This window comes from Calliopsis andreniformis, chromosome 9 (assembly GCF_051401765.1).
Source record: "Calliopsis andreniformis isolate RMS-2024a chromosome 9, iyCalAndr_principal, whole genome shotgun sequence".
NCBI lineage: Eukaryota > Metazoa > Arthropoda > Insecta > Hymenoptera > Andrenidae > Calliopsis > Calliopsis andreniformis.
The window spans coordinates 5,175,628-5,191,425 of NC_135070.1; the positions used below are offsets into that span (position 1 = coordinate 5,175,628).

At 36.8% G+C, this 15,798-nt stretch overlaps 1 protein-coding gene across 2 annotated transcripts in view; it reads right to left on the reverse strand.

The window, feature by feature from the left end:
• The window catches only part of Gprk2 (G protein-coupled receptor kinase 2), a 36,094-nt gene that overhangs the window by 10,439 nt on the left and 9,857 nt on the right, over window positions 1-15,798 (reverse strand). For both annotated transcript variants that reach the window (XM_076384613.1, XM_076384612.1), the window contains exons 2-3: window positions 14,031-15,471; window positions 3,408-3,503 (exon numbers count right to left, since the gene is read on the reverse strand). In XM_076384613.1, the coding sequence (XP_076240728.1) occupies window positions 3,408-3,503; window positions 14,031-14,082 (148 nt within the window). In that variant the 5' untranslated portion in view covers window positions 14,083-15,471. The remainder of the gene's footprint in view (window positions 1-3,407; window positions 3,504-14,030; window positions 15,472-15,798) is intronic.

Genomic DNA, 15,798 nt, shown 5'->3' on the forward strand with positions numbered 1-15,798 from the left:
ATGCACTACTATACATACTGGTAGTATTCGATGTAACTTAACTATCAATATCGTTTGCCTGTGCAATTTTAAATTTACTTCGGGCATTAAGTTGTGTTCCATCTGTTTCGAACTTAACATGATAATTATTTGTGATAAGGCAATGTGTACGACAGACTCGCAGGAATTAATTTCCAGCGCGAATCCAATCGAGCCAGCGAACAGCGAAATTTCAAAGCCGTCGCGATTCCCGATAATCACGAAATCGCATCGAAGTCTCCTGGCTTCTCTATTCGACGACCACGCAGCCACGCGAGACATCGTCGAGAATATTCCCTTGCGACCTCGATTAATTCTCCATCCTCCGAATCCCACGGTTCACGACGTAACGTTTCATAATTGAGGAGCTATGGAAGCTTCTGCTCGCGAGGATGTTCACGCGACGCGTAATTAAACGGATAAAGTTGAAGACACAAGAGAAGTAACATTCCTCCCTAAGATATTGCATTAAGATATTCGCTTCATGAGTATCTCTACAGGATGTACCATAAGGGACGAATACACCATGCATATGTAACGAAGAATATAAATATGTAAATTCATGGTTCGTTTGAACTTCTGGCTTTTAAATTAAAGAGACTTCAGCTCTCGATACAGTAGACTGACTATTGAACAGATCATTGAGAACGCGTACACGCTATCGGTCGATAGTATGGAATCACTTTGTGAATTGAAGGAAGAAATTTTTCATTGAACTAGTAATGAAGTTTCTTCATTCATTCATTTTTTTAATTGCATTAACACCAATAATATTACAATCATCGTCAAGTTAGTAATTAAAAATGTCAAGAAATTTTAATGATATTATTACGTGATAATTAGACTGCAGATTTTTATGTGTTGGGAACCTTAAATGAGTGAAAAGTAATAGATTGTGTATAATACATAGAAATATGCAAAATATGAGAATTGAAGTACAAATTATAATGTTTGAGGGGTGAAACAAATTTTTATTTAGGCTCCATTTTTTAACTATCTTCAAAAATATATATTGACATAAAAATGTGCAGTCTAATGATAATAGTCACATTATTGGTTTAGTTTACATGAAAAGTAAACTTTTGACCAAAAGGATGTACGTCATTTAGTTATACTAAGTTGATACAAAATTAACTGTTTGAGGTTTTTAAAAGATTATTATTCCTATCATATTGTTTAGTTACCACTTTTTATTACGTATTCACTCTCTCCATAGTTGTGCTGGGTAAAAGGGATGAATTTCTAAACCTAGGACCAGATTCTTAATGTTTTAAACCTAACTATGCAACATATTTCAAAATTGAAGTATCCTCAACCCTACGTTTATTAAACTCTTTCTCTTGATCACAAAATTTAATTTAACTGAATCTCCTTAACACTTCTTGCTCTACGATTTTTCTTAGAGTTTGTATACATTTAAGTTACTTTATACAAAATTAAATAATCAGTAGGTAAACCATTCTTACAAGTTAAATGAATAAACCTTTACCTATAATATAATTTCGCCTTCTTTACCAAGTTCAAAGATATACCATTGTCTGCTCCAATATTTGAAGCATTCGTATTACGAGTGTAATTATTATAAGGCAAGGGATTAAACAATACTCTCAACTGAAATGGACTAAAAATCACCTAGATAATGCTCCAATTATAATACACCCTGATTCTCTCTTTACCCTAACCCCATTTATTATCCCCAACAAGAAGCCACGAAGCGAGCTCGATCGAAGAGGCCCTCGAGCTGTTCGAAAGGAGATAATTTCTTCGACGGCAATACAACGATCGAGCATTACGGTTTAATTAACTGAGACAACAAAGTTCCAACAGCTTCTTATCTGAGTGGGTGAGCGGGATAAACGTTGTCTCTCTATCCAGCCTCCACCTCCTTCGTTCTTCTTCGTTATATTTTCGTGTTTCTGTTATAAGCTTTATATAATTTGATTCAATAATTTGTAAGTTGATCAGTAATGGAGGGTAGATATGCTGTCAATTAATTACAAATTTTATGATTTAATAAGGGAAAAAATTATTTGTAAATGAAGTATCTCAATTTTAGATCCATATTTTATACTAACAATAATCGATTATAAAAAAAATGTCGAAAAATTAGTTACCTATTTCATTACTATCTCGAATGCTTCATAAAAATATGCGTGTCACATGTGGCCACTTGAACGTGTCGCGTGATACTAGTAGTATAGATCGTATATAGGTCATGGACACTGAAACGCTTAATTAATGGGATACGATGTGAATTTATTTTTCTTTACAATTGAAATTCCAATATCTTACGCGAGAGAAATCGAGAGTTCATGAACTGACTCGTCTGTTACAACGCTCGCTCGATATTTTAATTGGCGTGTCTGCCAGAGACGTGCTCTCGTGCTTATCCTTCTTATCATCGTCATCTTATTACCGTTATCGCTGGTCGGATTAGAACAGGAAGATTAGACGATGTAAAGTAGGATTCACCGAGCGTCTTATTAGCGAGCAGTACCAACGCTCGTCTGCAACGAAATATGTAATAATGCGATAATGCAGAAGTATTGTACAATATTTAAACTCTTCAAGGATACAAACACATTATGTGTGTACTGACTTTTCTTTTCATATTCAAACGTCGTTAAGAAAGATATGTCTGATGCACTGAATATTCATTAGGAAATCTCTTAAGAAGAAAGTGAGAAATTCCATCAGGTAATTAAACCTTACTTAATACACTAAGACAAGGTTACTAATTAAGTTATAAGTTGTAATACTACGTAACATTTTCTCAACTTGCTTGATTTCAAATTTTCGAGTATTTAAGACAGAGATTCTCAATTTCTCGAAATTTAAAATTTTGAACATTCAAACTTCAGAATTTTTGAAATTTTATATTTCAGATTTAAGTGACCTTATCTTAGTATAGTAAGGATAATATTGCATAAGTAAAATTAAAAAAAACTTGAATCACTTTTTTCTAACTTCAATAAATGCATCCTTTAAGAAGTTAAAGAAATTTCATATAAAAATAAAATCTTAGAAGCGATAGAGAGTTTGTCAAATGTTCACTTTTCATATTTCTACTACTAAAAATCTTTCTCTGAAACAATGCCAAAGCGACAAATATTGGTAATGAAGGGCAGCTGAATGTTGGTAGTGAGAGTAGCTAGACGTAGTGGGGCACGATTTCCTAGCGATCTCCAACAACCAATATTTTTCGCTCTGACTATAGTAGAAGATCAAGAAGAAACAGCTACTTTATTTATTTATAATAAATGAAACATCCAATTTAACCTTCGTTCAAGTTATTAAACTCATCGTCTCTTCATCTGTCTACTACGCCATAATTATAAAAAATTAATTTTCTTCAGAACCTGAAATACGTATAAAACTTTGAGACTCACCAAGCTTATCTTTTAGGCCGATGCATTGGGAGATGTGTGGGAACTGAAGTATCTTCCGCCATTTCTTACTTTTCCCCTTGTTGCTGTCACCACCGCCTGAAACAAAAAAAAAACACGTGAAAGTTAGTTTGACATTTCGAGGGCGAAATTAATATCCGTAATTAATTCTTGATCTTTTCTTATAGCCTCGACTACATCTTCCCAAAGCGATTCAATATCTTTCCCCTCTGTAAATGGGTGTAATAAAAAATTCCACTGTCCACGCGATTGCGTCCGAAGGCTTTTTGTATTACAGCCCTTCGATATCGCTCCCCAACCCTCTCCATCTGACGCCATCGTGTACTACACGCAATCTATTTCGGCCATCCATACGAATGCTTCTTTCTTTGGGCCATACATTCAGCCAAAAATGTCGGGGATAAAAACTTCAATCTAGTGTCACCGCCAACGCAGTCAATTCGGTCCAACAATCCCATTCAATTCACTTCACCGACGATTCGAAGGGCAGACGTTCAAAAAGGGAGGGCGAACCTTGCAAAAGCTTCGCTTTAAGAGACGATAGACATTCTTTTTCTTTTTTTTTTTTTTTTTTGGATTTTATTTTAGTTCGAAAGAAAAATCTCGAGCTCTCGGGGAGGAAGAGCGAAGCATTTATCAACACAAATACGAACGAAACGAAACGAGAGAAATTAAAATCGATCGCGCGCGGTGTCGATAAGAAGCAATCGCTCGCGTTCGGCGACTTTTGAATCCGCTTTTCGACGCTTCCGTTGAGCTGCGCGAATGGAAACAGTCTCGCAGATAATCGATACGCGACGGGGCTAGTGGAAAATAGTTTCTCGGTTCGACTAACCGCAGGTGAAGTGGCACGGTTCCGTTTTGCGAGCCTGTAATTATTAGTTTTAGGAGTTTCCACGAGCCTGAAGTTTAAAGACCGTACATTTCGTGGCTTTCAGCGTAGCGAAAATTACCTCCAAATAATCGAATTCTCGAGAATGCCCCGAAATTAAATTACGAGACTTGTTACTGCAAGTTTATTAGGGGTGGGGCGAAATGGGAGGAAGAACTGGACGCAATTTCTGGAAGCTTGTGCAAAAAATTGTCGAAAAATAAAGTTGTAGTAACTGTTAACTGGTTTTGCTGCACTTGGATCACCGTTAGAACTAGAATATTTATTGAAGCACCGATGCACATCAAACTTAAAAATATGCTTCGTATTTGATGATAAAATAAGATAGGGAGAAGGAAGTTAGTATTATAAATAATTTAACGGAATTAAAATTTTTTATTAAAGTAATTATTATTAGCTTGTTCCATGTCAGTAATATCCTCTTTAATATTTCATTTTTTTTTTCGTTTCGATTTGGTTTAAATCTGATTTTCCTGATCTTCAGAGTTTGTTAGATCAGATATGTCAAGATATATCTGATCATAAAAACGGGGTTTTAAATTGTTATTTGTGAAGATGTAAACTACGGGGTCATTAAAATAAAATAACAGCTATATTTTGTATTATTTTTACATGAATTATTCAGCAATTTCTTTATTAAAAGTAATGGTAATTGTATTTTATATCTACGTAAATGAAAAGTAGGTTCCATTCGCTTGTGTATTTTATTGATTTGTTCCGAAAGATATGAAGGATACAATAATTTATAAAACGACCTCGTATAAAAAGAAATTTAATTTAATAATTTTAAATCATTAAACTTTTATTTTATATTCAAATTTATTTTGAAAACTAATATTCCGTACTAGCAGTTTATAGGTATATATAAACAAAAAAATAATTATTAAGGACATTAATCGCTGTATACTCGATCATCAACACCCACAGACAGATAGAAAACTCAGCATAAAAGAGAATAAAAGGTATGTACAAACATTAAGGTAGAACGTTAAAATCAGAATTATTTCATTATTTTCTAATAGCAACAAAATCTGCCTTCGATCTTGCAAATTTAATCTGCGATAACTCATTTCTATCAAAAGAATTGTTGAGATGTTGTAAGGTCTAATCCTTTAAATTTTATGTTCGTTTAAAAATATTTTAAGGATTTTGTATTTATTGATTTTTTTAAATCCAAAAATGAACTATCATGTTTCTTTTAACAATGAAATTCATTTAGAAAGATAGACAAAATTTCTTGACAAAATATCATTACATACTATTACTTAGTATCACTTTGGAAGAGAATTCATAACATTTTATAATATCTAAGAAGGCTAACTATACAGGGCAAATCACACAACTGTATCACTTGAATTTTCTTTAAACTATTTGTTGCATGAAAAAATGTTTCAAACGAAAGTTGATACCAAACACCTTTCGTTAAAAACATTTGTTCTTGCAATAAACAGTTTACAAGAAAATTCAGATAATACAGTTACGTGACCTCAACCTGTGTAACAGAAACAGCTAAATATAAAAAATAATTTTTACGTAATTCCTTCAATCAGATATTGACAACTAAAAAATCACTATCACAAGATAACTTTTATGCCCTATTAGAGATTACAAATAATCCAAAGAACTTTGCCCTTACATTTCATTTCACCTAGCCTACACGAGTAGCTGTCGCAAATAATTCAATCCCCTCACTAACAATACCTCACAACGGCATTTTCCCCAGAACGGTTCCTAAGCAAAAATCTAACTCGACATTTTCAACTCGCTTCGCCTCGAAGAATCGACTTCGTTCCTCCATCGCATCAGGAATCACGCCGCCACCCCTTCACGGGGCTGTAAGTGGGTTAACGTTGTCTTTCATCCGACGCGATTCAAGCGCGCTGGCTCCAATCGGCTTTCGAGGCCCCGAAAGGATGCTCATTCGTTGCAAAGGGGGGGAAACGGAGGGGACGGGGGACGGGACGAAATCTCCTCGAAACGCGTTCATCATCGATCGTCGCCCCGAAGAAGGCCAAGCTGCCGTCTGAGAGAGGGCAGAGTGTCTCCCTCCTTCGGTTTTTCGCGGTTCCGTGAACAAGTGATTACATTTCCGCGTGCAGTCGATCGTTCGACGCGCGAACGGAAGTTCGAGGGGTGGACTGGCATTCCTTCGCCACCTTGGCGGAGAAGAAAGGGAAGTCCAGCGATAAATCACCGAGGGGTTGCCACGATCTCTTATAGCGGTGGCTTGGGCCGCCTTTGATCTTCGAGATCGAAGCTTCTCTCCCGTGGCAATTTTGTTAATTGAATTGGGACTCGGAACGATTACGTCCTCACTGCGTCCGGCGAGCGTGCCATAGCTCGGATCTCAGAGTAGATCTAACGAGAGGCGGTTGCTTTTTAAACAAAATTGGGCTTGATTTCTGGGGACTGGTGGGTATGAATGAACTGTTGTACTGGACGTACACTTTCGTTAAATAACATTAACCCCTTTTTGGCGGCATGTAGATGAATGTGATTTTTCTTCCTGAATGCAGATTAAATCGGTTGATTGAAACGCTCATTCGCCAAATTGATTAACTTCACGAAGCAGAAATTTTTGTATCTATTTTGTATACAGACTGTAACAAGTATACGTTGAAGTATTCTAAGGGGTTGTAGGGGAGCTCAAATGGAACACAAAATGTCCTATGACGTAACGTCCAATATGCCTCCAATTTGTAATAGTAATGCCTTAAGGTTAATGTATCTATATGCTAAACTAACGATCACAGGATTCTGTTTACAAATTCATTGACGATTAGAAATAGAGCAAAAAGGGCTTAATAAATTTTATTATATCTCTTATGATTTTACTGTCATAAAGCTTTGAAAATTCAAGATGATTGTGGGAAATGGATCTCGGATTTTCAATATCAGTATTTCAATGTATACTTATTACACCCTGTATAAACAGTTAGGTATTAATCAAGCGCTTTGGCACTAAAATTGTAAAAATTCAAAAAATGGAGTTAATTACTCTGATCTCTGTATGGCTGAATTTTGTGGAATGAAATTCAAAGAATGAAATTCAAAGGTATTTCTCTTGTCATTTTTATTTTAATTTTATTGATTGAAATTGCCTTGCAGTTTAGTATGATACATATAAGTACGATCAAACTGGCAATGTATGTATTTAAACCACAGTGTTAGTGATTTTGACGAATAGTGCTAATTATAAAATGAAATATCCATTAACCTTTTCAGGAATGAATTTATGATTGTTAGCTGAAGCTGATTTAATTCTTGTTTCAACTGACATACTTGTTCAATGTAATCAAATTCGTTTTGTTCTCAATGAGAAACTTCGGGGTGAATATTTATGCATCACAATATTCATTACATCTTTGCCAATCAAAATTCAAATTACCACATGAATAATACGTACATGCATACATGCATATAAACACCATACGAATTTTTAAAAATGCACGCGCGCACGTATGTGCTCGTACCTTTGAATAAATTAATCAAAAATACACAGCAAATATTATAACAACGATGTACACAGCATTTCCTCGCTATAAAAAAGTAATAAGCTTGCAGAAAACAAGAGACATTTCTCTGTACGAATTTACGCGTTTTCTCGCCCATATTTTTCTCATGAAACTTTACAATACAAGATGGAAGAATAATTTCAAAATGTGAAAGTGTTGAATTCCGAATGATAATCAACCGTCAGAAAGTGACGATTGGATTGAAATTCATTTTCCTAGCATCAGAGCTTTTCTCTTCATTAATGATGAACATTATTTAAACTGAAACGGAATCGGTCGGTGGACAGAGAAAGTATTCGTGAAAATAATCGCGCAAGGTTGCGGCCTGCACGGTTCATTCATCTTTAAAGCGCCATAAAGGTATTACGGCATCACAGCCAATGACGCGGCGCTACCAACCCGAATACATTTGCAAATTAATGAACGAAGTTAATTCTGGGATCCGTGCGTTTGTGCCCCCTCTCTTTCTTCTCTGGCCTTTGTCGAACGATGGATAGAAAGCCGAGGAAATAATGTCGCTGATGGCTGTTAGCGAAACGATGTTAGGAGCACAGTGACAATGATAAATCGGCTTCGCGACTTTTATACGAGCTTTCTTTATGATGTGAAACACTATTTTAGCTTAATAACCATTTCAACTTGGAACGAAACAGAATGGCGGGTATATAGAATGGAGTAATGGCAATAAAGTGTGATGGTAGTTAGTAAAGTGATAGTAGGCATCACGGAGAATTGATTCTACGTAATAAAAAGTGATTGGAAATCTTGAAAACTCGACTTTTGCAAGAATGAAATTTAATTACAAGCGAGAGTTATTTTCCCAATTAAATTCTAGCGAGAAAAAATTCATTCCATTCGTAGTTCGATTTCACATTTACTGATACAAATAGGCGTACTGAAATTGTAATTTAAAATTAATTACTTAACTGCGATTGCCATATCGCCTACACGAGTGTGACAATCTCTATACTATTATGAATAAATAGTATAATTATTTACTTACTACGAACTACATTTACAAGGGATTATAATGAAAGTTATTAGACAAAAGGGACACAACATAATGAGTTGATTGCGGATTTCTATGCATTTCTGGAAATTTGAAATGTATAGAAAATTATGGAACGGAGTAAAAATTATAGTATTTGAAAGATAAACAAAATTTTCATTTCAAATTGCTTTCTTTAACTGTATTTATCAAAATATGAAATTGCATAAAAATTTGCAATATAGTAATGAGTATAAAAATGAATAAAATTAGTAATATTTAAAATTAAAATCACTGTGTATGTGATAGAATTTTTAGTGAACATGGTGTGGAAATCAAAGTGTTAAGAAATAATGATTTTTTTATGAGTTGAATTTAAAAAATTATATCTACACAAATACTATAGCTAATGATTTTAATGTATTGACACGAATAACATACTTAGCTATAATTTTTAAAAGTGTCTTGAAAGAAATTTACTTAGGATGTGTTTTTGAATGTTTGATCAGTATTGTACAATCGTTATTGCATTATTTCTTCTCTCATTTGGACTCGCTTCTTTTTTCACGTAGCACCATCCCTTTTCGGGTTGCATCACCAGCTCGCCGACACCTTTTATATAGTTTTGAATTTAATATTTGTCGGACGAGTCGACGTGCGTCAAGAGAAACGTGATCCTTTAAAATAATCGTCGCTCCCTTTTCAAAACTGCGAATGCAACCAGGTCACGTATGCATCTAACGGTACAGTAAAGTGTATCATCGATTTCTTATTCTTATCACTCGAACGTACGAGTTTTCAAAAGCGATCGCGTTACAGTCGTGTTGGGTTGTTACGAAAATTCTTTCGTCATTCTTACAAGGAGGGAACCTGACCTTCGAGTTGTCGAATTTAATGTTTTTTCTCTTTTGGACAACATGTACTAGACTTCTCCTCTCTACAAATCACTTCTCGCGCAGAATCAGGCACTAAAAGGTTTTCAAGGTGTTACTCCACTCTTTTTAAAGAACACTCTTAACTTTTTCCTACAGTTGATGTATACAAGCTTTATTCGTCGCTGACTCGAACTTTGTTACTAATAGCGAACTTATAGAGTCTAAGAGACACTTTTGTGAAATCAATTTATGCACTAATAATTTGTTTCGAAACTATAATGTTGGAAGCTAAATTTGCGAGACGATGGAAATAAAGTCTAACTTATGAAATATTATGGTATAGTTTAATAAAAAAGAAAAAAAATCAGAATCTTACTACAACCCTATTTATTCTATAGATGTTTTCGAAATCGTGATACAATCGAAAAGGAAGTGCTTTCTGGCACAAAGATAAGTCGAAAATTTTGTCATGTAGAGCTTTGTGCTAAAAAAGACTGAATTTGAAAATTCGATAAATATGTATGCACTGATCTACATATTATATTGGATACAATTTGCTTCATTCACTCAATTTCGCTAGACAACGCTACTCGGCGCTGCTTTTGTTCCATTATAGACAATATCAGTAAAGATTTGTTGTACTTTCAAAGAACAATAAGCGGCAATTTTCAGTAATTTATTTATTTTAGTTTACAATAAGATGCTAAAAATGTCACCCTTGATATCGCAAACAAAGTTTAAGTTGATGAATTACAAAATCGTGAACTGACAATAATACAGTCAAATTTGTTTTTTTAAGTGTCTTTTTTTTAACGTATGAGAATTTTCTTTGATTTAACAATAACTTTTTTATAAGTGTTTCTGATAATGCAGCGATATCAAAAACGACACTTTCAGCATCTCTTAAACTACTAGACATAAGACATATATTATTAAAATTTACTCATTATTCTTTAAAATCTTAATTGACATTGTTTGCACTTAAATACAAAAAAAGAATAAATGAATGACAATGGTTTATTGAATTGGATGAACGAAGATTATGCTTAAATACAGATGTATGTAAGTAAGCAGATACTTATCGAATTTTCACACTCGATTTTCTCAGATACACAGTCTCATATGAACAAATTCTGTTCTATACTTTCGACTTATTTTTCACAAAAAATTATCTCCTTTTCATCTGTCAACTACATTTAATATGGCATCAATTGATCTTTGGTTTCTATTGAAATAGCGAGTATTCATCCACATAAAAGTACCTACACAGTGAAACACTCTGTGGCCAACGAATTAAAAGAAAGATATTAAAGATTTTTCCCAAGATGAAAACGAAACAATTTCTCCCGCCTAATGGAAACAATTTTTCTTGCTTCTTTATCTGTCCCCCCTCCACCCCTTTCGCGTTCCTTGCCTTTCTTTTTGCAGCGATTAATCCCCGTCGCGTCCACGGTTACGATAGAAACGTCGCCCTCGTAATTAACCCGCCACGGGTTCGCGGTTCTTACGTAATTTACAGGCGTCGCGTTAGTGCTCGTTCTGCTCTTATATATTTATAAAGTTCACCAAGGCGATGCGATTACAAGCCCATTGACGTCGTTGGCGCATCACGCGAACCCATTTACCTACTTTTCTGCTAGCCACGCAACAGGCTTGCAATTCTTCGACGAATAGACACGTACAGGATGCGGCTTCGGCACTATGCTAATTAGAATTCACTTCTTCTATTTTTCCATCGACTCGTCGATTCACTAATGGGCGCATCACACCCACTTTATGCGAAGGAATCAATGTTCATTTGTAATTTGTATTCGTTTAGGAAGAACGACACTTTTGTGGAGAAATTTAGCACTTGTGATCCTAAAGATATTGAAAATGTAGTTAAGGGAAAAATTCGTTGAAAGGACTTGTAAAGAATTCTACATATTTCTTAATACATGTTAAGCTAAGAATTTTTCTTTTCATTTTTTCTTTCTAGTATGTATCTAATATACATACTAATGTGTCTGGAACAAGATGTGGAAAATATAATAATAATAGAAGTTACATGTTTAGGACAAATTGTTCTTTTGCATAAGGGTGAATAAAGTTTAAAGTTTGAAACTTTTCCAAATTTCTATCAATATAATTATACTTAGTTAATATGGGAAAACATTGATTCTACACCGTCTTATTACAATGTAAGAAGTAAATAGCATTAGCACACGAAAGGAACAAAAAATAGAGTAATGGAAAAATCTGCAGCAAAGTTGTGGCACATATTGCATAAAGAATTATTTATTACAGCAATTAGAATAAGCGAAAATATACCCGTTTTTGTCGCCCTTATTTGTTTAACCATCGGCAACCTATTAGCGTTGCATATAGCCTACTCTAAACATTACTTGTAGCTATAAGGTAAAGCACTTAACATTTTCAAAAAATATAAATTTATACCTTAATTAAAATCTATACGATATATTTACATTTTTAATAAAAAAGATTTAATCAAAGGAATTTTTCTCTTAGAAACGAAAATATGATAAAACATGAGCCTACAATACACCTGATTCTGTCTTTATACGGATTCGTTTTCCTCAATTTTAATTTAATGATTCATAAAAAGAATCGATTCCTTTTCACTTTGGTTTAACATAGTTCAAATGGCAAATTTTTATTCAAAGTCGAACAAAGATTAAATTGAAGATTTGATACAATTTAATTGGAAACAGCTTATTGAACTTTTATGTCAAAAATTTCTATTGTTTTGTAGTGACTGTATAATGTTGATAACAAGTGTCAGAAATTATGAAGAGTGATACTACGTACTATAATAAAATGAAAATAAAGAATGACGAAATTGTGTTTGAAGCTTTGTTTCGGAGTTATAAATTGTTACAGAAACATCTCAAATTCGCGTGAAAGTGCCGGACTTAGAACTCATTCTACTGCTAGCATGCAGTAGTTAAACCAGACACAATAAAATCAGTAGAATAAGTTTTAAGTCAGACATATTTCACGCGTATTTAGGCGTTTTCTCAAACTGAAATGCAATTTCGTCTACCTTCAGTTTCGTCTTATTTTGGCATGTAGAATCTCCTCTTAAAATTTCTGACACCTGTTGTCGATCACCTTGTCCATAATATACATATATGTCTTGCATAGTTTTCGTGCACCATTTTTTAAAGGAACACCTATATACCGTATAAAAATGGAATTAGATATACAGAATTAAGACTGAAAACTACTCACAAGAAGTGTTCACAAATACCAATAAGTGACCCACGTTGCTTTTGCCTTACAACCACAAATACATATGTCCACTATTCTAAATGATTAAGGAGTTACATCCACCTAGAGACCCAAAGGAAACTTACAAGCTTAAGAATTTTTTTAATAAAAACTGTCAATGGAAATGATGCCAAATGTTTCTCACTAAAAGATGCATTTCTTAGCTATATTATTCTAAATTTTCACGATGAAACATTATTAATTTATGGAGACATTGTCTTTAGTAGGAGACATGTTTTATTTTTAGGCGTTTGCTTGTGAACATTCCCTAACTCAAACGATACATCTGAAAACAAAAAGCCGAATAGATATCAAATACAGATAAACTTTAGAAGTCTTTGATGATCGTCGAATTTTAATTTTGCATTCTGTTATAAAATGGTGGCCCTGTAAAATGAAAGTATGGAATTATGATGGAAAAATCGTATCTTATAGAAGATCTTTAATTATAGAAGAATTGGAAACAAAATTTTGCAAAGTGAAATCGTCAAAGTCTTCTAAATTTCATCTATCTTTAATATCGATTTGGCTTTTTGCTTTCAGATGCATCGTTTGATGTGAACCTGGTCACACGAGCGTTAATATAAGGGTGCAAACACATTACTGTCACGTCACGTGGAATCACGTTACATATTATGGCAAACTTGTTTCATATTACAGCTAAATAAGTCTAAAACAAGGGGAAAACCTCGGCTCACATTATGGATTTGCTATACTATGTGACGTGTGATTATTATCACACACTATTGTGTGTTCGCGCTGTAATAGACGTCACGACGTCCGTCGTATATTTTCCCTTGTTTTCCCAGCTGAAAATAACAAAGACACAACTACAACTGTCTATAAAATTCGACGTCCGTCAATGCTCGTGTGACCAGACTCTAAACATGCCACTACAGCGCGATCAGTCGTCAATGACCCCCTCAGTGGACATACCACACACCACTTCCTATACTCTACCCTCCATCGCGCTAACTCCATTTCCTAGAACGACAAGCAACGCAACAAAATCTTCCAGGTTCCTTTCACGCTCCTACTTGAAATAAATGCAAAGCAGCCACTCACCTTCCCTCGCTTTCAAGTACACAGTGTTCGCCACGATATTCTCCAACTCCATCAATTCCAGCTTGATCGGGTTTGTGCGGCCGATTCAGGAGGGAGAAGCCAGGCGGCGGTAGACGAGCGGGGAGGGGGCTGGCGGCGAACGCCTCGAGCGGAAGTGCAGCGGCTTGGTGTCGTTTTCCGAGGTTGGCCACCCTGTCGGGCTCCGTCAGACCAGCTCCCATCTGCGGCCCCAGGACACCACGAGGGCCGATCGGTCCCCTTCACCGAGGACCAAGGACAACAGGAAGGACGTCGACAGGCTCGCTGGACGCTTGTACCCGCTCGAGTCGACTCGTGTCCGAGGTTCGAGGACGTCCGGCCGCGCGGATCTGCGTGGAACGCCGGAGGAACCGTGTTGAGTCGACTCGAGTTCGTTGGCCCTTGTGTCGTCGGTCAAAAGCCGCGATGCTTCGGTACACTGGTGGCGTTAAACGTTACAGAAGATTGCGATGCGAAGGGTTCACTTTTCACCTCGTAAATTCCTTAACTCTCGATTCCACGTGGACCTTAGATCAGCAGGCCACCTTTTTCCTCAGCCACTTCTATATCTATTCCTCGTTATCGATCGTCGATCGTGGCGCAGCAGTTTATACTAGCTTGTACTTGCTGGCACTAGCTTGCACTAGTTTATGTGCACCTCTGTTTCCTCTTATCTGCGAAGAAAGGAACGCCGCGCAGATGGTTTCATGGGGATGCAGCACTCGGCGAGTTGCGCGTCACCAGGCATCCAGAACGAACGACTCGTCCCACGGCGTACCTCGTATCCTCTCCACGCGATTGGGCCGCGCTCGATTGCAGCGCGTTCGCATCAGCGAGAGAATCACCAGCGGGAGACGTAATCGGGCGACGAGCAGTACACGAGAGGAGCGTGTCTCCCTCAAATACCAGCGGAGATCGTGCACGAGACACGCCGCTAACGATCGTCACGGCAGATCGCAGTCGCGTTAACGTGCCATCGTAAAAATGTCACGTGGGTACCGCAGGACTCGCGTACGAACGGATGACACACTCGCGTGCACGGTGGAGCCTTTCACTCGAGCGACACCGCGAGAGATGCCTTCACATCCGCTGGATCCTTCGAGGGAATCGTGCTTGCGATCGTCGAGGATGACTTTTGCGCGAGATGCCTGCGGTGTGTCGTTTCTTCCTTTCTCCTGCTACCACCGAATCACGCCTCGCTTTAGCTCTTTATTACTCTTTGCGACTCTTTGTTCTTGCGTAGGCGCTGGAAGAGATGGCTAATTGTTCTTCGGTTCACGAACGACGGAGGTCTGCTTCCTGTGTACCAATGTTTCCGATACAGACTAGGCCTCCTGCTTGAGATCCTCAGGCTCCGCCCCTTTCTTCGTTTGAATCTCCCGCCGAGTTGAGGCTCCTCGCGCAGGTTCTCAGGATGCACGTTCTGGAACGAGATTCGAGATTGGTCGTGTTATTAGGGTGAAAATGCTCGAATGTATGTAGTATTGTGTAGCGTGAATGTCGACAATGCTGATGACGTCTCAGCGTTCGATCCCCCCGTGCCACGAAGACGTGTCGCGTTACGCCACTGGTTCTCAGTGAGTTGGGGAGGAGGATTATCACGATGGTTCGCGCCTATTCGTTTCTCCGTGGCGTGAGTGAATTTTAAAAGTCACTATACTCCTCCCGCGCTTCTCCTCGGTTTATCTGAGACACGCACTTATCGTCGTCTGTTCTGCATACGAAACTGCAGCGCACACATGTGCGTGGA